The 27,984-nt window shown below is 34.3% G+C and overlaps 1 protein-coding gene across 7 annotated transcripts in view; it reads right to left on the bottom strand.

Moving 5' to 3' along the window:
- LOC138327590 (protein diaphanous homolog 2-like) overlaps positions 1 to 27,984 on the bottom strand; it is a 58,693-nt gene that overhangs the window by 8,260 nt on the left and 22,449 nt on the right. For 3 of the 7 annotated variants that reach the window (XM_069273795.1, XM_069273790.1, XM_069273791.1), the window contains 22 exons: positions 21,262 to 21,363; positions 20,756 to 20,880; positions 20,279 to 20,347; positions 19,947 to 20,010; positions 19,597 to 19,730; positions 18,879 to 19,098; positions 18,126 to 18,244; positions 17,667 to 17,783; positions 17,055 to 17,173; positions 16,675 to 16,844; positions 14,959 to 15,036; positions 11,044 to 11,451; positions 10,519 to 10,633; positions 8,729 to 8,827; positions 7,759 to 7,955; positions 7,291 to 7,377; positions 6,761 to 6,913; positions 6,246 to 6,375; positions 5,794 to 5,918; positions 5,321 to 5,485; positions 4,777 to 4,912; positions 3,497 to 3,604 (listed from right to left, as the gene is read on the bottom strand). In XM_069273795.1, coding sequence (XP_069129896.1) covers positions 3,497 to 3,604; positions 4,777 to 4,912; positions 5,321 to 5,485; positions 5,794 to 5,918; positions 6,246 to 6,375; positions 6,761 to 6,913; positions 7,291 to 7,377; positions 7,759 to 7,955; positions 8,729 to 8,827; positions 10,519 to 10,633; positions 11,044 to 11,451; positions 14,959 to 15,036; positions 16,675 to 16,844; positions 17,055 to 17,173; positions 17,667 to 17,783; positions 18,126 to 18,244; positions 18,879 to 19,098; positions 19,597 to 19,730; positions 19,947 to 20,010; positions 20,279 to 20,347; positions 20,756 to 20,880; positions 21,262 to 21,363 — 3,040 coding nt within the window. Of the gene's footprint in view, positions 1 to 399; positions 524 to 3,496; positions 3,605 to 4,776; positions 4,913 to 5,320; positions 5,486 to 5,793; positions 5,919 to 6,245; positions 6,376 to 6,760; positions 6,914 to 7,290; positions 7,378 to 7,758; positions 7,956 to 8,728; positions 8,828 to 10,518; positions 10,634 to 11,043; positions 11,452 to 14,958; positions 15,037 to 16,674; positions 16,845 to 17,054; positions 17,174 to 17,666; positions 17,784 to 18,125; positions 18,245 to 18,878; positions 19,099 to 19,596; positions 19,731 to 19,946; positions 20,011 to 20,278; positions 20,348 to 20,755; positions 20,881 to 21,261; positions 21,364 to 27,984 lie in introns of all 7 variants that reach the window. The other 4 variants (XM_069273792.1, XM_069273796.1, XM_069273793.1 and 1 more) reach the window with 3 other exon arrangements.

Raw genomic sequence — 27,984 nt, 5'->3', positions numbered from 1 at the left:
GCCAGAACAGTTTCAAACAATTTCCATTCGTAATTTAAGGAGTATTGGTACAGTAAATATATAAGTTTTGTGGAGCTTGTATCAAATATAGCAGTTTCGAGATACATGTAGTAAAATGACAGGTACAAGTATAATTTGTCCCAGTATCTGGTGTTTGTGATGTCATCTAACCAGACAAACATTATCACATCACAATCACCGCAAAATGATACTAATCAAACTTGAACCATATCTTTTGATCATCTCAAAACTCCTGTATTTTCACATGCGTGTTGATTTCGTTCCGTGACATCATGCTACATTTCCCCCGGAGTTGCTATGCTGATTGAGGGTACATAATATTCATGCTTGATTTCACAACATTGACTTCCAGCAAAAACCTATTGTTATAGGACCAACCAATGAGAAGATCGATGCATCACTTTGTCCTGTATAGCACTGGTTAGCTGGTCCATGTCGACTCCGTTCACGGGTGGACGATTATGCCACACTCGCGATCGTGAGAGCGTGGAGAATCTATCCGCTGTGAAGTGCATTGGTGGAAGAAACAGAGAGCAGTGAACAACAAAGAAATAGAAAGGCGATGGAAAGCAAGTTCCGATAGCAGATTACCGGAACTTGCGTTGAAAAATTCACAAAGGAAAGGAAATCAATAGTCATTCGTAAAAGAGATTATCAGTTTTAGCATAATTATAAAAATAGATTTTGGGAATTGAAATCAGTGCTACTTGATAAGAAGTAAAAAAAAATCTAATTAAATATTATGTAGAAATTCAATAGAATTATCATATTTTAACTGAAATACCAAAAAAAAAAAAATTAAGATTTCAATGTACATAATTTATGCATAAAATTAGTTTTCATGTCATAAGGAAAATGTTTTATCATTATCGACTTCACACAAAGCCATAAATAGAACTTTTCACCATTTCAAAGATGAGAAATAATTCTATAAAAAAAAAGCCTTGTCTTCACACCTAAACGTAATTAAAAAAGGGGAAAAAAACCAGATTACTAATTAAAGCAGCAAAAATGCCAGTCTAGCTGAGGAAATGGAAAAAGCTTTTGTATATACAACACAAATCATGTTTATGAATTAAACAAGATTTTTTAGGCTGAAGGAAGTCATGAAATAAGAAGATATCTTTTGGATCTTAAACAATGATGCAAAATCTGATTTCCCCTATTACCAGTCTTATAACCGCACTAATAGCTTAAAATAACTAACCTGAACCATTCTAATAACGCTAATAAACAATTCTCTCTTAGTCATATCCAACCAATATCTTTATCTAATAATTTGTTTTTTTCATTCTCAATGATTTATTGCTTAAAGTTACATCTTATATTAGATTATGTCATAGAGTAATACAGTTAAATTGAAGATCACAGATCCAGTTCACAGCTACACAGAGAATGCTCCACTCTTCTTCAAAGCTCACATAAAATTCTATATTTGAATGTACAACGGAGAAATTTTGAAGACAAATATATTAGGGCTGAAACGATTAGTCGAATAATCGGAGGCGATTAGATTAATGAAGCTAATTGCTGATAATCGATTAAAGATTTTATTAATCGTTAATCGTAACATGCATAGCCAGTGCATGGTAAGCTGACTAAACACGTTGACAGATCATGGATTTCTGAGTAAGCCATTCCGACTGGAGTTTCATCTCTTTATGTACATGTTTTGAACTCAACAAAACATAAATGATGTGAGAAATACTTGTTAAATTACGTCTCTGTGGATGTTAAAGTCATTAATCAATGAAAAAGTGGATGTCATGAGAAAGCTTGCAACACGCTGTTCGCCAATTTTCACTAGCGATCGACTCCACGTTGTTACGTCACGGAGGCCTAATCGCCGCCGGGACGCTTGGGAGCGGAAGGAGCTGTAATCTTGAACATTTAAATTTTACTATTGCATGTGTTTATCATATAAAAAGAAAGTTTTTGTTCATATTCTAATTGAATATAAGAGTTGTTGATATATTTTATTTTTTTGATCACGGAAATAAAAAAGTTCATTGACGGAAATTTGGTCATGTCGCTCCGTGGCGGCCAGATTTGGTTGATTAGTCGTACGTGTGAAGGTCACGTCAAAACAGCGGGTTAGCAGACTTGATTTAAACGATGTTACGGAAGACAACACAGGAACGGAATTCAGAGCTAATTTGGGATAAAATACGTTTGTTTTGTCAATAAATCTTTTCTTATTTGTTGGTAGGCTTATATTATATAAGGCATGTCCTCTGTCATATTATACGGTAACGTTAGGTGTTATTATTAGTTGATAAACATGGCGGACGTTTTCAGTAGTCAGTAGTAGTAAACAACATAGTTGCCTTCAATTCAAACGATTTATCGATTAGTAATCGATTACATGTGACCGAATAATCGAATACAAAAAATACTAATCGTTTCAGCCCTAAAATATATAAGCAGACATTTTGAAGAACATTATGTTTTGTTTTTTCTGAAGAATTCAATCAAGTGACAACACCAAATAATATACCGACGAAATCACAAATAAAGGGAGACAACAAAAAAGTTAGAGAGGCAATCAATCTGAAGTAGAAAAGCCTTATAATCTGAAGTATTGGTTGGATTGACAATCGCCCAGCTAATTAGATGTATATCCCATTTACCTGGTGTTAGGTAGCTGACTAATTAAATATAACAATTACAAGATTTTTACTCTGGAATATAATGTGTTCAAAAACAAACCGTACACATAAATGATAAATACATATAATATTAGGAAGTTCATTTTATGTAGAAGAAACAAACAAAACAGATGATAGAACGGTTTTATCCTCCATAAGAGGTATTCCTGCTATAACAGTAATAATTCTTTACATTAAATAATAATCATAAACATGTAAATGATGATACATCTAAGATATTACAATGACCATCTGCATTTCCAACGCCAGCTGTCAAATCAAACCACTTGCACGTGACTTTGCATTTTGCAGTGTTTATGCTCTAACATTTTGCTCTGACATTGAACATGTACATGTGCAAACAAAGGGCACAGCTATGTACCAACTGGTGACTGAACAATTGCAATTATTACCATAGCTCAACACCAATAGCTCACACAGTGCATTAGAAATAAAATTCGCCAAACATACATATAACAATGAAATGAAAAGTATTGCACACACTAAGCAGAGAATAGCCATCCCTGATACACTAACATTGCACTTTATAAGATAGTGCGTCTCTCTCTTTCAATGTGGGATACTGCAGTAAAATTCTTCCAATTTAAAACACTGATATTCCATCAGATTTCAGCATAAAAACACTAAACAGATCAACAATTCTGCTAAAATAGTTGTTACATAGGCACAGAAACTGTACATATTACCAGTGTATAAGATCTGTTTTCAATTAAGAAACCAATTGGAGCACGCATAGCTTTTATGAGCACACATATTTCTTTTTATAATGTTATATGAAGATAAACAAATGATGCAGATAGAGTTACCTCCTGCTGCCCGCGGTGTCCGCCGCTTGCCGTCTCGTCCTTTGTTAAAGGCAGATCCTGTCTTCAGTGCGTCCAGTAAATTATCTATCACACCCTCTTGGTCATCGTCTGATAAACAAAGGAAACAATTAAAATTCATTATGTTCCTTTAAAACTATACTTTGTCAGATTTTGAGAATAAGCTTCAAAATTACTCATTCCTGAATACATACATTTTATGAAAGCACTTTTATAACGATTTTGAGGATTCATGAATTCAAAGAACCAAGAAATGTCTGTAAGTCATAAATGCCACAGCTTCTAGCTATATATCATAATGGTACAGGACAGGACAAACATGGGTGATACTACATGTATTCACATTTCTAAGGGGGAGCATTTATAAACACTTAAACACTTGCCAACTTTAAATACGATAATAAATTTTTAATCAACTAATTACATTTAAAATAAGATTGACCATATCTTTACAGCAGGTATACACGTACCTATGGTAACATCGCCCATATTTTTACAGCAGGTATACACGTACCTATCGTAACATTGACCATATTTTTACAGCAGGTATACACGTACCTATGGTAACATTGACCATATTTTTACAGCAGGTATACATGTACCTATCGTAACATTGACCATATTTTTACAGCAGGTATACACGTACCTATGGTAACATTGACCATATTTCTACAGCAGGTATACACGTACCTATGGTAACATTGACCATATTTTTACAGCAGGTATACACGTACCTATGGTAACATCGACCATATTTTTACAGCAGGTATACATGTACCTATGGTGACATCGATCATATTTCTACTGCAAGTATACAAGTACCTATGGTAACATTGACCATATTTTTACAGCAGGTATACACGTACCTATGGTAACAATGACCATATTTTTACAGCAGGTATACACGTACCTATGGTAACATCGACCATATTTTTACAGCAGGTATACACGTACCTATGGTAACATTGACCATATTTTTACAGCAGGTATACACGTACCTATGGTAACATCGACCATATTTCTACAGCAGGTATACACGTACCTATGGTAACATCGACCATATTTCTACAGCAGGTATACACGTACCTATGGTAACATCGACCATATTTCTACAGCAGGTATACACGTACCTATGGTAACATCGACCATATTTCTACAGCAGGTATACACGTACCTATGGTAACATCGACCATATTTCTACAGCAGGTATACACGTACCTATGGTAACATTGACCATATTTTTACAGCAGGTATACACGTACCTATGGTAACATCGACCAGCGCCTTCTTCCTAGCTATCTTAGCTTCCTTTTCTTTCTGAGCACGCTCCTTGGCTTCCTTGGCTCGGCGAATCTTCTCCTGCATTTCCCGCATTTTGATATTTTCTTTAACTGCTTCCTGTTACAATAAATTTCAATCATGAAACTGACATCTAATTAAAATCTACCATCCATTACAGAATAGAACATCAATCTTATATTACCTGAAAGTATAGCAAGATGAATTTTGAAAAAATGTTATATAAAGTTAAATCTTAGATTTTGTGATTTTCTTCACAGCAGAACTTTACACATCTGATGTCCAAATAATAACATACTTAACATATCTCTTATTATGAGCGCTGAGATGTTGCATAGCTCAGACAACCCAGGATGCTCATAATTTAGATACATTTTACTTTTAAATATATTCAATTTGAATTCATTATGCAATTTATAAAACAAATGTTTTTATTTGAACCAACTCTGTATAACAGCTAAGTCATATTCAAATCCACTTATTTTACTTATCCGTGACAAAATTTACCATAAAATGCTCTTTAAATGACTTTAAATCTGCAAAGAATTCTTCCATGCCATATTTTTTCACATCAAATGCGTAGAATTTGGCCATGCCCTTGTACAAATTGTCCATTTTCTTGGACATTCCACTGAGGACAGACTGCTGTTCCCGTGCCGACGTCAGGAACATGTAAACTAGGTCAAGGTCAACATTAACATACGGGTACATGTGTACTGAAGTTTTTAATTCCTTGTATGTAATTGTATATCAGATATATAAAGTATTAAAGGAGTTACTTCAGAAATGAAATCTGTAAAATGTTACGAAAGATTTTTTGTTTTATGTCACAAGTGTATTGGTCTATTTTGAACTTGCCACCTAAATAAAGTTAATGAAAGTTTGGTTAATGTATTTTTTTTTGTTTTGTTTTTACAGACCATTTTGATCAACTATATAATAGTTTTCTTTGGTAGTATTTGTTGATTATAAAAGGATATATTCATGACATCAGGGAACTTGTCGCCCTCCATTGATAGTTTGCTTTGGTTCTTAACATCCAGCTCCAGCTGATCCAAACTCTTCTCCATCTGTCGGATACTTTTCTGGAGCATTTCATCTGACACTGAAATAAAGATAACAATATTAGTAAATAAATTATTTCACTTAAAGAAAGCTTTGACTGAATCCAAGCTGTCATACTACATTCTATGAAATGAAAGGGATCAATATTTTCATCCAGAATTTATTCACATTAATTCATTTATTTGACTTTGGACATAACATTTTAAAATGCATTTCCAAAATTACTGTAATTTTATGTTTAACTTACAAATGAAGACAAAGGCAGGTACTCCATTACTTTAGGACTTCAGAGACAAAGATTTCACTCAAAGAAACTGGGTGACATACATTTTGTAGGAGCTATAATACCGTTTGAATATACACAAACCTCTGGCAGCCCTGTCTACATAGGAGAGTTCCTCTGTAAAGGTCAGAAGGTCAGGATGTTGCTGTTCTACCACGTCAGCAAGGTAATGGACTAGAGTTGTCTTCCCATCTTGGCTCTTCGTATTGTGGAGCTGAGGAGGTACGAAGATTACATCATATGTTCTGTTGGTGATGAAACACTTTACAACTGGACAACAATATTTTACAAAGCCTTGGGTGTTCCATAATTTATTTTAAGCTATTTTTTCATGTCTGATTACCATCGATACTGGGACCACAGTGGCCGAGTGGGTAAGATGTCCAGACATATTACCACAAGCCCCCCACCTCTGGGTCTTGAGTTTGAATCCTACGTGGTACAAATGTCATTTACTGACCACTGGTCGGTGGTTTTTCTCTGGGTACTCTGGCTTCCCTTTTCCCATAAACATGGTTTGTCCTTAAATGACTTTGGCTGTTAATATGACATTAAAGTAATCAAACAAAACTACCATTACGATTTCTATCAATACTTACTTTACTTAGGTAGCTCAGTTCAAACCCGACAGACTGAGCGTTTCTGGAGCCTGCATTTAGATAATTTCCCATAAATAATATTAACTCCAGCAGACTGTTAAACTTTTTACTATTCCGCACTTCCTCACAGGCTTCAATGGCCGCCACAAGATCCTGGGAACAGCAAAAAGCAAATGGTAAAGTGAGGGAGACAGTGGTGTGGGACAGGGTTCATTAAATGATCAACATAAGAAATGGAAGATTATAAGAATACAGCCGTTTGGAGATCCAAAAACGACATAGTACAATTTACCGTCAATTAGTCTCACCTCCTGGTGATTGTGACGTCATATTTTGATGTGATTTTTGTTATGAAATAATCACTGGAGGTGGGACTAATCTTAACAGCAAATCTTATTTAATCCACATTGTTTTGGGATCTCAAAACCCCTGTATTGGTTAAACTATGTTAAACAAATTCTCCAACATTTATACATTTTGATTCAATCTTTGATACATGTTTGCACAAGGTAACGTCAGGCTATACTTACCGGTTTGATTTCGGAGACCTGTTCTGGGAAGTTCATCTTAAAGAGTATTGATTTTAATCTAGGAGTAATTCTTTTTATACTGCTTATCTGAAACAGAACATAGAAAAGAATAAATTTTTCTGTTCATTTTCCTGAAAAGTCTTTCATATTCTTTCAATATTGAGGTCATATCCAAATGATGATATCTATATTACAAATAAATTCATATTTTTGTAATTCATACCCAAACAATAGTACGTGCAAATAAAACCATAGAAATTGAACAAGAACTTGATGCATCTCTTCTTGAAAGAACTTACCAACACTATACTAACATATTTAAAGAACAAAATATAAATACAATGTAGGTTCATAACTTAAATATGAATCAGTATACAATGAATATGGTATTTGGAAATTCTGATAGTAGTTGTCTGCAGTGAGATCAATGTACCCTAGCTATATAGGTAGCATACAGGTTGTACCTACCGTAACAGTAAATTGTTCAGATTCTGCCAGATCTGCATACTGATCTTTAAAGGAAGCGAGTTTGTTGATCTGTTCCGGTTCTGGCATGTATTTAATAAGCTGCTCCAGTAGGGCTGTAGTTAGATTGGCTTCGTCCACCTCTAGGATCCGCCTCCGTATCTCTTCATACGGTACCTTGATGGAACCCAGCAGGATTGCTGTACCCAACAAAAGAATCATTAAAATGTTATAAATACAGCACCTGTTTATCATGGGTTGGTTTGTTTAGCTTTACATATGTCCTATTAACAGTCATGGTCATGTAAGGACGTGCCAGGTTTGATAGTGGAGGAAAACCAGAGAACCCGAAGAAAACCACAGACCAACAGTCATTTCCTGGGCCCAGTTTCATGAACATTCCTTAACTTTAAGGAATTCCTTGACTTAAATTTTCCCATAGAAATGCATTACAAAAGTTAAGGAAAAAATCTTAAGTTAAGGAGCCTTCTTTTAAACCTGTAATGCTTTCCTGTGGAGAATTATAAGTTAAGGAATTCCTTGAATTTAAGGAATGTTCATGAAACTGGGCCCTGGCAACTGCCCTACAAGGTGGAGACCTTGTGGTAATATGTTGGGAGATCTTAACCACCCGACCACTGTGGACCCCTAATCACCAAGATAAAAGTTCCCCTCATATGCTTTGATACTACTGGAGTCAACAAACATAGAAATCACTATGCATTTCCATTTCATGACTGATGTAGATAATTAAATAATCTGCTAAGAATCATTGCATTGACCAAAAATATTTCTCCATTAAAATGCACAATGATGTTGTGATTCAAGGAATCAAAACTAATCATGAAATATTATCTGGTTTTTGAACCTTGAATTACAAAATTCATTTTGATTTTGTTCCATATTATTATTTGTTGTTAAATTGAAATTAATATTTCTAAGATAAATATTGCGTTGATTTCCTAATACTTACACAAGTTCTGTGCTGCTTTCCCCTCCAAAACCTTTAGTTCCTTTGTCTTTTTAGTGGCCTTTTTCTTCTCTGTGTTTTCAGTGGTGTCAACCTTTTTGCCTGAAGGAAGATTTTTTGTATAAATATTGGTAACATTATTAATCTTAGGATGAAATCTGGCAAAAGAAAAGAAGAAGATTTTCCATAATCAAGTTGGAAGAAACATGGAAAGGGACCACATCAATTTGATGTCCTTCCATCGAAGTAAATATGAGGTATACACTAAAACATGTTTATAACAAACAAACTTGAAACCAATTACGGATATGAAATATAATTTTGATTCCACCAACAAATGTCTATAAATACAGCAATACCGTTTATTATTTAGCAGAACTTGTAAAGGTAAATAGTTTGGATCCCTTTGATCTCCAACACAGTGTATATCAGTGTATCGCTGTAATATGCTTCTAACGAAACAAGCAAATTCTTGGAATTTCCATTCCCCGCTTTCAAGACATATTGTAGGTAAACATTATTGAGGTTAGGTTGAAACATGAAAAAATAAACTGAAGTCTTATTCTGAAGTAAGATGTTTTATAAGTTATTTTATGATAAAACATGAATTATAGGGTAAAGGAAACTGATTGAAGAAAGAAAGTAAAATTTGTAGCAAATGAAGGGGGCATAATCTGTGTGAAATAATGTCCGCTGAAATGACTATTAAACTTGGCTGAGCTCTTAAGGCATTTAACTTCCATACTCAATTTTAAGAAAATCGGTAATTTGTTACAATTATTGCACACGGAATGGCAGAAAATGACGTTTTTAGTACATCAAAGGGCTATTACTCCAATACATAATGTCAACTAAAAGTGGCAATCGAACTTGGCCGAGCCCTTAAGGCATTTGACCTTATTACAAAGTTTGAAGAAAATCAGTTAATATTTATTAGAGTTATTGCAGGGAAATGGCAGAAAATGATTTTTTATTAAATCAAAGGGCCATAACTCTGCTAAATAAGGTCTGTCACAAGTGGCGATCGAACTTGGCCGAGCCCTTAAGACATTTAACTTTGTAACCAAGTTTTGACAATATGAGTTTTAACATTTGTTAGTTATTACAGAAAAACTGTGGAAAAATGGTAAAATCGGTTAATATTTATTACAGTTATTTTACGGAAGTTTTTTAAAATTTAAGCAAAGGGCCATAACTCGGCTAAATAAGGTCTGTTGAAAGTCGCGATCAAACATGGTCGATTCCTTAAGGTATCTAACCTTGTTACTAAGTTTGAAGAAAATCGGTTTATATTTGTTACACTTATTGCAAGGAAATGGCAGCAAATGACGTTTTCAGTAATTCAAAGGGCCATAAATCCACTAAATAAGGTCCATCAACAGTCTTGATCGAACTTGGTCGAGTCCTTAAGGTATTTAATCTTGTTACTAAGTTTGAAGAAAATCAGTTTTCATTTGTTACACTTATTGCACGGAAATGGCAGAAAATGACCTTTTTATTAATTCAAAGGGCCATAACTCCGCTAAATAAAGTCCATCGACAGTCGCCATTGAACGTGGCCAAGCCCTTAAGGCATTTAACCTTGTCATCAATTTTGAAGAAATTCAGTTTACATTTGTAACAGTTATTGCACGGAAACGAAGTGTTACAGACAGACAGCAGACAGACGGATAAACCCAAATTAATATCCCCCGTTTCGGAGAAAGCAAGGGATAATAATTTTCTGGGTCTCCATGGATGTGTTGAAATAATTTCTCGGGTCTCCATGGGTGTGTTTTAGAGTAGACACCTACTTTTTGACATGGTACCAAAGTTTTCCACCAGCCCCTTGAAGATGTCATCATTTTCAAACTTCTGTTCCTTTGCCGTCACCCAGAAGGAGTCCTTCTCAATATTTCTCAAGTTGACCTGTAACATGTAAAGTTTAGTCAAATTCAGAGTCATATTACATATTATTTCAAAGCTCATACAAAAAAACAAAGGTAATATCATGGTATTCACTTATCCTAGTAAATCTTAAATCTATACATATTTTAATTAATCTGTCACATTCATTATTTTTTACATGAACATGTTCTCTAGAATCTGTTTCCATTAAACTTCATAACTAAAACTTTTTTCTGTGGTGAAACAACCTTAAAGATTTACAAATCTTTAGAAATTGATGTGGATTAGTGATGTCACCAAAATTTTCATTCAGTACAAACTACCATCTAGGAGAAACTATTGAAGTCATGTTCAATTTTGCCATCTTCTTTGCAAGCATGGATTTATCCAAGAAGAAATACATTTAACATAAAATGGTGAATTTTACTTACCTTGTTCCAGTTAATTCTCTTAGTTTGTGCTGCAACTTCATATTTTTTCTTGGGCTGTATTCCATGTGGCAGAACATTTGTAGGCGGGGACGGAGCGGCAGGACTAAAGGGAAGAGGAGGAGCCCCTGGGGGACGGGGTGTCCCAGGGGGAGGAGGAGGTGGAGGTGGACCACCCATCCCTGGGGGCGGGGGTGGAGGTGGTGGTATCCCACCTCCCATACCAGGAGGGGGTGGTGGTGGTGGAGGAGGGGGACCACCTCCAATTCCTGGAGGAGGTGGTGGGGGTGGGGGAGGGGGACCACCACCCCCAGGGAATGGGGGTGGTGGAGGAGGAGGTGGAGGGGGTCCACTCCCAGGGCCACCCAATGCTTTGGAGTTGCTGATCGTATCTCCTATTCCAAGTCGTAGCTGTAAAAGAATCAAGAAAAAATTCTTTTAACTAAATATTTTTTATCTTTTATGTATTTTTACACAAAACAAAGTATCTTTATTTGATCTGGAATACTAATCTTTTACAGTACAGCCAGCCTTTAAAGAAACATCAAAACAGCTTAACTTTGTACATTAATTCAAAATGTAGATTGTTAGTGGATTTATCCAGAATAGCTGCAAGGGCAGATACCACTACAGTCAAAGTTCCACATCAACAACTATCATGGTATTTTAATCAAGCTTTCTTATAACTAAGCTGAACCTGTACTTATATCACATTATGAATGAAATTTAATCCTTTTATCTGGAGCTATTTCTATTGATAAATCATCATTTTAGTACAAAATGTTGTGTCATCTGTTAACATGTTTATTAATTACATGCAAATTCCAGACCTGTGTAATATTTCTGAAACTAAATACCAAATTATTGTAGTAAAAAAACAATCAAGAAAACAAAACACCACTAAATCCTTAGTTAGGTATGGAGGATTCCTTAGCTTCATAGCTTGATTTAAAACTGAATGAGATACTTTAGCTATTAGGGGATTTTTTTAACTCCTGTAACTATTAATGTAGTATCTTATCGTGAAAATTTAGCTATGAAGTCTGTAAATATCTTATCGTGAAAATTTAGCTATGAAGTCTGTAAAACAAATCTTACATAATTACAATGTATTTATTCTAACATTTTAAAGATATTCTACAGGATCAAAATATAACCGTTTAAATTGAAATACTCTGTCAGGTAATTTTAAAGATAAAAAACAAAAACTACTTAAACTTAAATATTTACAGCACAAAAAACCAAAAGCGTTACTACTATACAGTAGGTAAGAGTCCCTAAATGTGTGATGAGAGTGTTCTAAAGCTTTAGGGTGCTATTGACTGGGGCTGTACATCCCAATCAGCTGTATAGGATTTTATACATATAATAGAAGTTAAAAGAGAGACAAAGCATTACATAGTATTGTCCAGGTAACATTTACAGAGATATATGTGATAGTGATTTTTCTTTATTGTTAAGTTCAATATAAACCAAACTTGTGAAGGCTTGTGACGTACGAAATCTTTGAAGTTATCAATTATCACTAGTATGATATAGTTGATGTTTCTAAACATCTTATAAATTAGATTTTGATGATTTGATAGAATGCACATTTATTGAGCAATGTTTTTTATTCTAATTTTGGTTACTAATAATTCATTAAGTTTTTGCTTGATTAAAATAATGAAATTAATACTTATCATTAATTAAGCCAAATGACACAAGAATTTCATCATTAACATGCTTTAATTTCTGTGCCTGGCAATGCTTACACTCATGATGGATTAATTATTTATCTGGCTTCTTATCATTTAAATTTCACAAGTTATTTCAATTACCCCTGGAGACACATTTTGACTGCTCCGATTCCAATGCTGGAATAGTTCATTATTAATTTTCAGGGGTGAATAAGTTAAGACACATCTTCATGCATGTAAAAAATAAGGAACATACAATAGCGATTTTATTCAGACTGATGGAGAAAAATGAATAAGAATGGAGTACAAATACAGATAACTTCAGAAAATTGAACATCTTTTAAGTACTATGCAGTAGATCTGTTTATCATTCATATTTATAAAGTTATTCATGCTGAGTTGTCTCCCCTGACATATACTATGAGGACATTCTTGGTAAGTATAAAGACTTATATGAAAATGAAAACCAAGAGATCAGAAACTTCAGTCATTCCAAGCATCATTACATGTAATTATATTGATGTGACATATATTAGCCACACATTTGTACTGCTGTGATCATTGGTTAAAGCCAGCATGTGTGATAAAGGTGTCTAAGCATGAATTCTATTTAATAGCAAACACTGTCAGAATGTGGCCTTTCAATAATAAAAAAAAAAAAATTTCAAACAAATAATTGTCATTCAGGTCACAGTTATTTTTCCTGTTTTCTTTTTCAAAAGTTAACCCACTACTGGCAAACACCATGATTGCCATTGATAAGACCTTGTTGCTTTTTGCAGGGGGGTTTCAGCAAGGTGGTCAAGCTAGCTTTATTCATATATGGTAAAGATGTATCAATGTATATGACGTTCATTTGATATCTATTCTTCAACATCCATAGAATATGCTACATTAGATGGCATAGCCACCAAGAAAAAATATTCCTGAAGTTAAAATGTAAATACAACATAAACACATATGCCTGTCAATAATTCAGTGTTAGTATAGAATAATAGTTATATCTGTAATATTGCCAACCATCTAGTTTTTGTTAACACAAACTCTAATGGTTTAAAGGACATAAAAAGCAAGCCCCTGAAAGACAAGGGAATTCGCAAGCATTATAAATGGCATGCTACATGACTGAACACCAAATGTATGGTAAGGCCTGTCAGCTGTGGTAAAGGTTAACATTCAAAGATAATTCTTTTTTATTATTACTTAAATTTCAGCATGTGATAATTGGTACCATTTTACAGAATTTTCAGTGATAATACAATTGAGGAAGTTTCACAAATTTGGACATTTTAACAAGCCTAGAAAGTTCCAGTGTCAACCACATCTAAATATTGCTTTCAAAGAACCTAGGCAAGGGAAGTAACTCTGTCTTAATGCTACCTCTGTATACGTATATCAGGGTAGAATGTGACATGATATGGGTATTATATATGGTAAATTATGCCCCCATTCCAACGAGACTACAGTGGCTGAGTGGTTAAAGTGAACAGTCGGGCAAGGATGGCTAAAGTCGGTAAAAATGGTGTGAATGTATCCAGTATAATTTCTATGAAATGGAAAATAAAATTTCTCGTCAAAATCTGTCTGCGTACGAAGAAATTAATTTAAAGTATGGAAATTCTAAAACGTCCTCCTGGCTCACTATGTCCGTGGTTACATTTCCACGCAGCCTCGCTTTCAATGCTTTCAATTTTTCTTTACTTTAATGGTCAGAACTGGGAAACCAAGCAGAACTTGGCCGTCGTATTAATATGTGAGAACTTTTGGAAGGCCAATGAACGCATTTAGACTGGTTTTCTTTGCCCGACTATTCACTTCAAGATGTCCCAACATATAATCACAAGCCCTTTACCTGTGTGTTGCAAATTTGAAAGCAATGTGGGGCAGTTGCTAGGTAGCTGGTACATGACCACAGAGCTGTGATTTTTCTTTGGATACATAGCTTTCTTCCACTCTTTAAACTTGACATGTCCTTGAATGACCAGACCCTGGTTGTTAATAGGATGTTTAACAAAACAAACCGAACCCTCAATTTATGAATATTACAAAGCATTAGAAAGGCTGGAAAAGTTTGTAATATGGACCCACCCAAAGGTACCTCTATTCACTATGATATACCGGTATAAGCTATGTATTTGCTATGTGAAACATTTCTTCAGGATAAATCATAATTTTGTTTTGATACACCACAGCTGGTAGGCAGGTTAGGAGATATCGCCATGCACGGCTTCCTTACTACCTCTGCGTTAGGGCCATCAATGGTACTGGACTGGGAGGTCGAGCCACCACTTACACTAGTTATTTGATACAACTTTACCTGTGGAACATGCAAGGAAGCAAGGACATGTCACCACAACAGATTTACAACATTAATATGTTAGCGTCTACTATGAAATGGTACATTATCATGTAATAAATATATAATTTGCTTAATATATCATGTAAATTTAAATCTACTAGATGAACTATTACAAAAAAAAAAAAAATCAGGAAAATACAAAGTGTTAAAATATTCCGTTGTGTTGAAAAAATATACTGTTGTAAATTTACAAGCAGTGTGCAAAATATTCACATATGTAAAGACATAAAAGAGTTCATAAACTGAGCAATTACTCATAAGTAACAAAAGAAAATCAATTCATTAATATCCTTAATAAATTGGCCAGTAATAATACATCAGTTAGTAAAAAGGTGTTGTATGTTCAAACATGTAAAGCAAGACTGTTATTAGAAATTTCCTCACTGGTCTTCAAAATTTGAAAGAACAATTACTTGATTAATCTTTTAAGTCTTACAAATAAAGAAATCTAACAATGATTTTAGTCACTGTAACCCAAACAAATCGTTAACTAATCCAAAACAATTGTATTATTTTTTATATAACTTTTCATTAGTCTGACAACAAAAAATTTGTGTAATACTTTTTGTTAATTTGCAGAATTAGAACTATCTCAGAGCAATAAATGATGCACATTACATATCTTCATACATAAGGAAAAGCACTTAATTTTGTCCGCTGTTGATGTCAAAAAAGTGCAAAATTAGAAGTATCATGATGTGCTAAGCAAGCTTTTAACTCAGCGACATTCACCCCTTAAATTTCATAATGGACTGGTCTAGACTTTGATTTAGAAGAGTCTAAATGAATATTTGGGATGAATGTGTTAATGGATTTAATTATTTACTTCTGAACCATGCAATTAGTGCCCATGACCCCAGTTTGTTACATTGTTATCAGTAAATCAAATTACCATGCATGATTGAATCCGCATTAAAATAGAAATTAAATGGAATATGCATATGTGTGTGGAAATGTTGGTTTATATAATTTAATTCTTTCATTCATTCAATTTTCATTCCTCTATATAAGATATACAGAAAATAAATTTATAAGATATACACAAAAGTAAATTAATTCAAATTTTTGTAGTCAATAATTTCATTTGTCAATAGCCATGACCTTCCAAGACAGCATTTACTTCACTTGCAGTTGCACCGATGTTTTTGACAGATTTTTACAAAAAATCTCTGTCTACATCCAAGATTTACTTGATCCCAAAATACCATAGTGACTTCTTTAATCACTGATATACAATGGTTGTAAAATCATGATATAAAGACTGTATTTTGTAATTTGCAAAAACAAACATATTTTTCAAAATTATGTCCCCTTACTTTGTTTTGTAAGATTGTACTTCCAATATTTTCCCAGAATAAAGGCAGTATATCAAAATTTCACAGTACCTGAACCAATATATTATATCTATTACAGGTAGGTAGTATTTGTACCCAATTCCTTAAAGCAATTAATATCACTACTCTACACATGCATGCACACAAAAATCTGTCTATATATATAATATATATGTATACATGATATATATCAACTATATAAATCAACAATAAGCAGTCTGTATATCATATAGATAAGTAGCCTTAAACAATCAACACTTACTTTCTCTTTCATCATCACGAGCTCCTCCTCGTACTTTTTCACCCTTTCCTCTAACGTCATCGCCTTCGCCTCGTATTCCTGTTTAGCCGTTATCGCTGTTTCTAATTTAGAGTTCATTTCCACAATACTAACTTCAGCATCCTCAAATTTAGATTTGTCTTCTAAACTACCTGTAAGAACATACCATGTGGTCATACAATACAGCATACAATTTTGTCAATGTAGATTCTCAAATCATATCAAGAAATAACATTTGTTCTGAATCATAACTTACCGTTAAGAAACATATTTCTTCGGAATAGGCAAGATTTATCTTATCATAGGGAACTTTTTGTCATACATCAATTTAAAAAAAAAATTCATTTCGCAAAATAACTTACTTAAAAGTGGGTCGACATCTACTTCGAATCGTTTTGTATGTCTGAAGTCCGGGTCTGTCCCGGACCGATGGAGGACGATCTGTGTTACACATTCTTCTATTAACTTGTAGTATTGTGGTCTAAAAGGATAAAAACACTAACATATCAAACAAATATCTTATAAAGCTTAAACATCAGAGAAGAAAATCTGGTTATATGACTTTTGAAACATTGTACATGGAAATATTTGTGAGGGCATGCCACCAATTCACTTTCATTCAATCAAGATTCTAGTTTATGGAAACATTTTTTTTGACTTTCAAAATGAGATTGATTTTAGAAAGGAAATAAACATGTTTTCTAGACTATGATTTCTAAGTTTATGAGAAGCACTTAATTATTTCATTCACCCCTGAAATTTTCTTATGAACTGTTCCAATCTCAGAATAAGGAGCATTCAAATGTGGCTTCAGGAGTGAATGGGTTACTATCAAGTAAATTGGAGACCTTGTATCTTTTTTCATTTCAAAGTTTACACCAGATTTTAACAGACTTTCTGAAGTATTAATCTACTTTAACCAGAACCATTTAAAGAGTAATATAGCAAGAGAATTATTCTAACGAAAATGATACCTAGAATATACGTCGTCACGGATACACAGAAGATGCTGCATGATAGACAGAAAGTAGGGCTCTGCCACCGTGTCCTTCACAGAGTTAGCCACCAGCTCAAAGCACTGCCGCGTATCTCTGGTAACGCTCAGGAAAAATGTCATAACAAATAGGCATAATCATACTACCTCAGTACTTTATCTTACTTTAGGACAAATCGTATACTGAAATCATGAATCATACCCCCCCCCTAGAAACTATTGTATAAAATCAATAATAAAAATCTATCAAAGAATTCAATGATCAACTGAAATCATACATTGACTTGGACTTTATTCTATAAAACATTCAAGTAACATTTTTTAACAAAGAAAATATTTGGTCAAATCTGACAAAACTAGGGATATTTTAGCTTATATATGATAAACAAAAATTTCCATGAAGTTTTACAGCTATGATATACCACTTGTTAAAGGATACTCAAACTCTATCCGGACGTTATCATATCTGTGTGAAAATTCCTCAAAGTCTTCTTCTTTATGGTCATGGAAAATCTGTACATGTGTCTTCAGTTCATGGTCTTCTTGTTTATCTAACCACTACAATACAAACATTTTATAGTTTCTTTAATTTTATATTGTCATTTTTTTTTTTTTTTTACTTCATTCATACATTACCTAATGATGAATATATCTAAATGACTTCTTTTATGATATTTTTACATAAACAAACTTTTGAGCATCATAAAAAATTCGGATATTATATATTTTTTCAACATTACATATTTGAATGGTTGTCTAGCAGTACCAACAAAAATGAAACACCAGCACTATAATTTAACCTGATCTTAATGGTAATGGATTGATTGACATTCTGAAATACTAGATCATAAATTAAGAATATGATACAGTGAAACTTGACATTACCAATAATGTCAGGAAAAATATCAATTTAGCTGAAATGTGATACCATGTCAGTAATTTGAATATCCAAAACTATATTGTCTACCCAATGGACTAAGAGAAAATGGTCTTGATAGTCAAATAGTCATTAAGGGCAAATTGTGATGAAATTGACCATTTGGGACTTTAATAAAATAAAAATATCAGAAATTGATCATTTTGCCATTTCTGCTGTATTGTACCTGAAATTATATTGAAATCAGAAATCTATTAAAACTTAAAATTTAAGTTTACATATGTACTAATATTTTTCCAGTATTTTCAGACTTACCCCTATTAAATCAATTAGCCCTGTGCGCATGACTTCATTTCGGAGGTGTATTCTAAAATCTAGATCGTCGGGCGTACTGATGATGGCATTCACTAGCTGTATACATGCCACCTGCATGGGCTGGTTGTCTCTCATACCTAGTCCCATAATGATAGGAATGAAGCGGTCTCTGGCTCGGATCTCACCACATACTGTAATACCTTCCAACGCCTTCTCATGTCTGTCAACAAAAAAACATTTAGTTATAAAGGCATTTTTGAGAAAATTTATTTTGAAAGTTTTATGAAACAAATGTATTTGACGATCAAGTCAGATATTTCTATTATGAACAATTAAGAAAATGCAATCATTGCAGATCTACAGCTATTGGTAACCTAAATTATGACCTAGCACTTTATAGCAGTATTTTACCTAAAACATAAAACTTACTTCTCACAGCTGTTGAAGACCTTGATTATGACCTTACCAAAGGTGATGGTGACCTATATTTTGACCTTACTACAGCTGGTGGTGACCTTAGTCATAACATAGCCCATCACAGGTATTGTACTATCTAGGTGATGACCTTTCTGATCACAGCTGACTGTAACTTATATCATGACCTTTCCAAGCACATTTGACTATGACCTATGTTATGACCTTTCCAATAACATCTAACTGTGACCTGCTTTATGACCTTTTCGATCACAGCTGACTGTAACCTATATTATGACCTTACCCATCTGGAGGGACCAAACACACAGCAGCCAGCAGACGCACAGCTTCCAGCATGGTATTGGGGTCAGAGGGGTCAACTGTCCGTGAGAGTATCGTCAGAGCCTCTTCATGGTTAATGATGTTCACCAATCCACACTGTCAATAGATATGTATATTATCAATAACTGAGATTTACGACATGCAAATGAATGAAAATCACTGGAAAAATATTCCTTGTATTTACAGTCAATTGATTTCCCTGGAGAATCTAACATTCAATTAAATGAAAACAGTAAATATACACCATTGCATCATTTGTCATTGAAGTGTAAGAAAATATACTAGGAGACATCACACTTCTGACTAGTTTACCTTATTATTCATGTAAGCCTTCAGACATCGTACACATTCATAGGTACTCTTCCTCTCTGTCTTACTGAAAAATCAAGAAAAGATAACTAGGGTTGTTTTGTAAGTGGGCCCTATTCTTTTTCAAGAAGGTCTTACGAACAATTTTGGTCTGTGGTTCGTTTATTATTCATTCTTTGAAACGCCATTGAAAAAAAACATCTATATGTTTATCAGTTACCAAAGTTTTGCTATCACAAGGTGTTACCAGATGTTTTAGAATAGTATATAGTTATCTATCTTCATCTTCTATTGGCTTTGAAATAAACCTATCATGCTTGCAAATAAATACTTACGAATCACAGCAGTATGTAAGATTTCTAAGGATAGCATTCAGGCCATTAAGTCCAAACTCACTAACCCAGCTGTAAGACAAATCAAAACACCAACTTAACAAAATTTGTCAAATTTTATTTCTAACCAGTATATACAGAAATAACCTCCTAAAATTGAGCATTGGGTTACTAGTAACTGAGAGACTGTACACTTAACTTTTTCACCTTATGAAGTTACTTGTGTATGGCTAAACACTAAACATGGTTACTTGAAAAAAACTTCATGCCCAACATGAATTTATTTATACTTGACAGGGTTACATGTAACAGATTTCAAATATCTGACCAGGTTACTTGTGTGTGACATCTAACAGGGTTACTTTTAAGAAACTTCACCCCCATAAAGATTCAATTTAAATCTGACAGGATTACCTATAACAGATTACAAATTATGGAACAGAGTTACTTGTGAATCACTTCAAACTTTTACATTTTTACCTAACAGGGTTACTTGTGAGTGAGACTCTCAGACTTTCAAGTACTCTCAGTCTTTTCTCTCCCTTCAGATCTGCATTCCTTAATTCAGCAACAAAACTCCCTGGACTGTCTAGGTCACCACTTTTCTGTAAACATAAAATTACAACATAGTATACAGTAAAACAATGTTAAAACATACAAATTCTTCGACCAACATAATTCCTTTATTATAAGCATAATTCAATCCCTATACACATATTAAAAACATATTACAAGTTTGTTATAAACAGATATGTACAGGATGAGAAACAAAAATATCTTCTTTATATGTCTAATTTCAACTTTTAACTAATTATAAACTTTCAGGTCTTTTTTTATTGACAGTTGTGACATTATTAAGAAGTGATTATTACTATTATTGTTTGTGATTTTGTGGTGACCTTATTGTATGTGACCTTGCTGTGACCTTATTGTATGTGACTTTGCTGTGACCTTATTGTATATGACCTTGATTTGACCAATATTACCTTGACTGCACCCTTCCAATGCATTGCTAACATAGACCTCTTCAGGTTGAGATCTTTACTTCTGAGTGGAGCTTTCTTCTCTTCGGTTAAGTTCATGTCATCCTGGAAAATACAATATCACGAAAAATATGACTACAATCACATGTGCAACAGTACTACATAAGCTATAAACTTGATTAGTACTTAAAAGTTAAGAGTTAGTCCAGGGGCCCCTTGCGGGTTGATATTGATTGTTACGTCATTATTTTGTGAGCGTAATTCACGTTGTTTTCTCCGAAAGGTATGACGTTATGCACTCAAACAAATGATGTCACAATCAATACCTACCCGCAAGGGCAGATAACTCTGTAATATGCAAATACAGAATTAAAAGTCAGGGTCATTTGAGGAGGGAAGTCAGACCACCTGGAGAAAAACCTCCGTTCTGTGGTCAGTACCTGGCACTGCCCTACTTAGGTTTTGAACTCCCATGGCACTGCCCCACTTAGGTTTTGAGCTCCCAATCTAGATGTTGAGGGCTTGTATTGATAAGTAGAAACATCTTAACCACTCGGTCACTGGGGACCCTAAAAATTGGCCATATACACAAAAATACCAGTTTATTAAGTTACAAATGTTTTAAGGTGCTACCTCATAGCTTAATGACATAAAAGTCAACTTTACGGGAATGAATAAAGAAAACTGTGACACCATGGAGTAGGACCTATCAGGTTATAAATATCCTATCCAAGGTTCATAGGCCAATATAAACAGAATATGATACTGAGGTAAATGGTGTTCATGCTGTTAAGAATATTTTTGTCATAATGAAGTGTTTCAGGTAGAAGGGACCTACTACTGTCATACCATTCAAGTGAATGGTCTACCTTAATCACCCCTATACATAACCTTGTACATGATGTCACAAATCACCATCTCTAAATAACATACATGCCATAATTTTCTAGGGGTGGTAAGGGCGATTGATAACCATTTTAAGGGATTTTGGTCTCAAATAAGGGAGGAATATGTGCGACATTTTTCATATTGCATTTGCTTTCCTTGCTTTTTGGAATACAGCATTATTAAGAGTGTAGCTGAAACCGTCTGCATTCATATTGAATTTTACTGAAACAAAGGAATCAAGTGTTGCAAAAGTAGTCACATCCCTATATATACACCCAGTTCTGGAGCAGTTTTATTGTTCAAAATATTAGACTGGGCTTTTTAATATATCTTTCACAATAACGGGTAATTAACTTAAAAGGCCCAAGGGCCTTAACGGTCATCTGCCTACCTTGGCAATAATCATATAGCAAATTACAGTCAAACCTCGATTCGAACTCCGATGAATCAAATTTCTCGCTGTATCGAACTTTTTGTCTGGTCCCGAATTTCTTCACTATATGACATTACTAACTAACCCATGTATGAATCGAAGTTTTATGAATCGAAGTTCTCGATGTATCAAACTTTTTTCATAGACCATTTGATATAGAGTCATAGGAAACTGACACTCGATGATTCGAATGAAAAATTACTTTTACAGGTGTTCGCCGATACCCAGCGGCATGCTGGAACACCTAGCTGTCTTGTGACGGCCCTTTGCCAGATAATAGGGATTATGACATCTTGTGTTGCTAGGTAGATATCATCAAGATTAATATTAATTAATATCACTGATCTGGCCGATACCCGCTGCTTTGTTTTTACAAGCTGCATTATTAAATCATTAGTACTGCAAAGATACAGTTAGTCTTTTTTGATGTTCGCCACCGCCATTGTAGAATTTACAGAACTGTTAATAGCGAGCCACATTATCAATAACTCAAACTCAAAACTGTTACATTGCAAAACTTTGGCATAGATACTGGACCAAATCGATCATTCTAATTCTAGCATTTTGTAGGTGTTGTTGCGCTTTCGGTTCCTCCTTTTAAGTTTCGTTTTTACATGTTTTCGTTGTTATATTCATTCCGTAATATTAACCATCCCTTAAATAGTCACCAAACATACACATGTACATAGTACACGTAAGTCTTGTTTATAATATGCATGTATTGCTAACGCTAGCAATACATGTGATTAATTGCATACCTCGTTTTTATTTTGTTTTGTTTGTGGTATAAACAATGATTATAAAGTTTACGGAACGGAGAGGACATTGGTCTAATTTCAACCATGAATAATTCGAAGTCTCGATGTTTCGAAGTTTTTCTGACGGTCGCTTGAACTTTGATACATCGAGGTTTGACTGTAATTAAGATATAGTGTCATGGTAGCCATCTTCCATTTGAGATCAACCAGAGATGTAACAACACTTTGTCGAAACCATGTCAGGATCATTTCATGCAAGTTTCAGCCAAATTGCAAAGGAAGAACTTGAGAAGTTCAAAATGCATTTTCAAGATGGCGGCTGTGGTGGCAATCTTGGATTTCAGATCTACACGAAAAATAACAACACTTTGTCGGGACCATGTCAGGATCATTTCATGAAAGTTTCAGCCAAATCGCTTTAAACTTAAACTTTTAACTTGAATTTTTGTTGATAGTTACATATACATGTAGTGTGGCTTTAACCATGTGGTATACCTTAAAGATGCTCCACCGCTGACAAATGGTATTTTTTCACTTTTATAAACAGGAGCAGACGATTTTGATTTTTTTTCTTCAGTTACAAAAGTTACTTACTTTACACCATTACCACTATTGAAAAGTTTTTACTTCAAGTTAACAAGAGGCCCATGGGCCTTAACGGTCACCTGAGTTAGAATATATAATGAAACAAATAATGAAACAAATTAAAGACATATAAACACTATATGCTGGGCCTTGAAGTTGGTGGCCGAGTTGTTCCGACATGTTACGATTGCCATCTACATCTGCGTATATTCCGTCTTTGCATATTACAGAGTTAAACTCCCTTGCGAGTAGGTATCAATTTTTACCTCATTATTTTGTGAGCACAATTCACGTCGTTTCTCCGAAAAGTATGCCGTTGTGCTCGCAAAGACATGATGTCACAATTAATACGTACCCTCAAGGGCAGATAACTCTGTATAATGTAAATACAGATAGTTTGAATGTGACCACATTAGACCGATGCCATCATCATTGTTTTTTCACCAACTACTCTAGCTCTAAGTCCTTTACAATAACAAAATATTGTTTACTTGTAGAGCTACACGACTGACATAAGCTGATATAGAGTATAATCTGTGAACTATAAATGCCATAAACAATTCACAATTACCAGAGCTGATGGGGCAGTGACCATATATACAGAGTCGTCCAGTCAGTTTATTGTGTCGTCAGATGACATTCACAGGAGGCAATACACCATTAACAAGCTCTTACAATTAAACTGCTCGACTGACTGAAAATATCAATGACTCATCATTCAAATCTATACATGAAATGATCATTCTTATACCAGGTAAACTAATGCAATAATATATATGTACTTATATATTATTGATTATTTATTGGTAATTTATCGTTAGCTGTTCTTACACTTATAGCACAGCAACTGCAAATCAATCTACTTTTTGTGCACCTAAATGCCTTATTTGAGTACACAATGCGTACAGTTGCATCACATATACATTCTTTGTGAGGTGATATATGTCGTTTCCTTGTAATTTTATTTATATATCTTAGGAAGTTGATAGCTCAAGGCAGACAGCAGACAGTTGGTTTGTAAGTGTAGCAGTGGTGCACTTGGTCACATTTGTTAGATTCGAAGGCTGTATCGTATTATAGAGTAAAGGACAACTGAGTCATTTCTCACTAAAGTTTTGACAATGTTACACTGGTGGTGTGTATAGATGTCGTAGGTTTGTCTCGAATTACTGTAATTGTGGGAGTTGGTGTTCTAAGTCTAAAGTTATACATTGACGTTATTCCAGGAAAAATGACCACTCAAGTGACCTATTTAAAACTGACCACAAAAACCATTACAACAAAACTATGACAACATCCTGGTATGCAGAACAATATGAAGAGGCTCTATTGGCTTGTATCTAAATCTACTAGTATGGTACACATATATTAATCACAAAGGCCCCATTGGCATGTAGAGTTTCATATCCAATCTGACTTCCGGGTCCTCATGCAATTTCTTATTATTTCTTCTTGGCGGAAACTTTTGATATTTTAAGGCTGACAAAGTTTGATAACAGAGAATTATTCAATTAAGTAATTTTATATACTTCTATTTAGTTTATTTTGATTTTTTTTTTGTCTTCAGAGTTATTTCTATAAAAAAATCACACTTGATAAACCAATTACATTAGGATAAATACTACACACCTTTTGTGTTCTACATTTAAACTCTTTCACCCTTGAAGACACATTTGAATTCTTCAATTTCAAAATCTGGGGCAGTTCACTATGAATTTTGAGGGTGAATGCTGAAAAAGCCTTATTTGAAAATGGTATGGTTTGGCGCCACCTTGAGTACTACACAATGTGTTAGCCATCCTGAATCTTATACAACAGCAGTGATAAAGCTGAAAAAGGTTTATATCAACATTGTCTGTATCAGTGATATACTCCAGACTCGCCAATCTTTAGGAAACACTATGTTTATATCTTATAATCAACCATCGATGGACTGTTACAATACGAAGTGACGGGACATGGGGATACAGCTGGTGAGGAAATGATATAAAAGTCACAGCGGGAGTCAGCTGATCACCATTTGTTCATCATACAGGAGCTGTTTGAAAAAAGCCGGAGTGAGAAAAAGCAATTTCATCACCCTATTAGCTACAGATACCTGTATGATAATAACCTGTTGCTTACATGGCTGTATAAGAATCCAGTACACATATATTTTAGGCTAATATATCTAGAAAAATCAGTAGGTTCCTCAATATCATTTTATGAAATTTATATGAAGAATAAATCAATTTCAGAAGTTTATAGTGACAGAGTTTAAGTGATATGTTAGAGTGTAAAACATTAATATATCAATAACGCCTGATAAATCGATGAAGGAAATAAACTGTACTGATATATCTGAATTAATCTGTGATATTTATTTGTAATCAATTACAGAAGGAAGTTGAATGATACCCCTGTATCAGTCAGATCTACCTGGCCAGCGCACCTGTAATCTATCTGGACCCCACACCTTTCTGATTAGATCTGTGATACACCTGACAGGTATGATTGGAATGGTAATACCTTATTCAGGGCCGTCCCCTACCCACCATACACTTTCCCTGACCTTGATCTTTGAACACATCGATCCCCTTCTTGATAACATGATTCTACTGTGTTGTTGCAGTTTTAATCTGCAAAAGCACAATTCATGGATAATGATTTCAATTTTCTTAAAATGTTTACAACTTAATTTTTAACCAACCCTGGACTTTTCCAGCATGCAACTATTTCTTAGTTGATCATTTGAAAAGTTTATATCAAGAGGTCTAATGGACCTGTACCTGCCAATACACTGCAATTTTTTGTAGCAGCTTTTCCAAGAAGACTAAGAAGATAACCAATATAATACAAGCTTTTCTCATCATCTGTTCATATCTAAGCCATCAATGTTCATATGCTATAATCAGTTAATGATGAGTCTGATTGAGCTGTCAATTGTATCGGATTGTCGGTATGTCACTGAACATAGGTCAGTTATTAGTAATGCAGGACAAAATCACTGGTGGGTGTTCTTTGGTTGGAGGATGGTACTGGACCCCGCTCCACAAACATACCTTAGCATAAGGAAATTTGTTTACATGAAATTTCAATAGAAAAGTATAAAAAGTTTAGGGATACAATAAGTTAAGGAACTTTCCTAAACATCTGTTATAATTTCCTAAGAGAATTTTAACTTAAGGAATTTTAACTTAATTTCAAAGTCATGTTCCTGAAACTGGGCTCTGATACTGCTTAATGTCCTATCATAATTTATGGACCTGTATATGACGCATTGCATGTTGTGAATATGTTTATGTTTTGGGAGGCTGCAGTATGTCTGTGTTGTACCTCTTTGTAACAATAAAAGCTTAGCCTACTTATAGTGCTGCTGAAGCATAATGCCAAAGACAATGAACAGCACACCCAACCCAGTCGACGTATAATGAAAATAGCAAACCAGTCATCCCACTTCCTTTGTGCCAAATATTAAGCACAGGAAAAAACTGCATGCAACACTGTTAAAGACTTTGATGTACATTGGCCAGGGGACAAAATTAAAATATTTTCCCAATTAAGAGCACCTCCTCTAATAAGAGCGCCCCCAACTTTTTAGCTGAAAAAAATCATCTAATTTCATACAATTTTTGTGCCAGATTGTGATGATTTGTTTTTGCAGACGCTAATAAAATACAGTTTCATATCAATCTGATGCTTAACAGATATCAAATCAGCTTATACAACTTACGACATCTTTAGCTTATACAACTTACGACATCTTTAACAAGTATTTACACATAGAAACAGCGAGAACGCCATGTTAAAAATAAAACGTGTCACTTGAATGCCCCACACACGTGTATAGATGAAGACTAATTGGCAACAACATTTTAGCGATGTCTGTACAGATTTTATGAAATACTTACTGTATATCTATGATAAAGGTTCCTAAATACCAGGAATATTATCATTTCTAAGCATTTCATTGTGTGCTCTTGTCGGTATTCCCATCTGCCACAAAACGAAAGTAGCGATCAAAAGCACCATCCGCCATTTTGTGTACACATGGTAAACAAACAGGCTAGCATGAAATGCCAA

Source organism: Argopecten irradians, chromosome 7, assembly GCF_041381155.1.
Source record: "Argopecten irradians isolate NY chromosome 7, Ai_NY, whole genome shotgun sequence".
NCBI classification, from domain to species: domain Eukaryota; kingdom Metazoa; phylum Mollusca; class Bivalvia; order Pectinida; family Pectinidae; genus Argopecten; species Argopecten irradians.
Note: the sequence above shows the minus strand (reverse complement) of the source record. Positions and strands in the feature narration are given on the sequence as shown.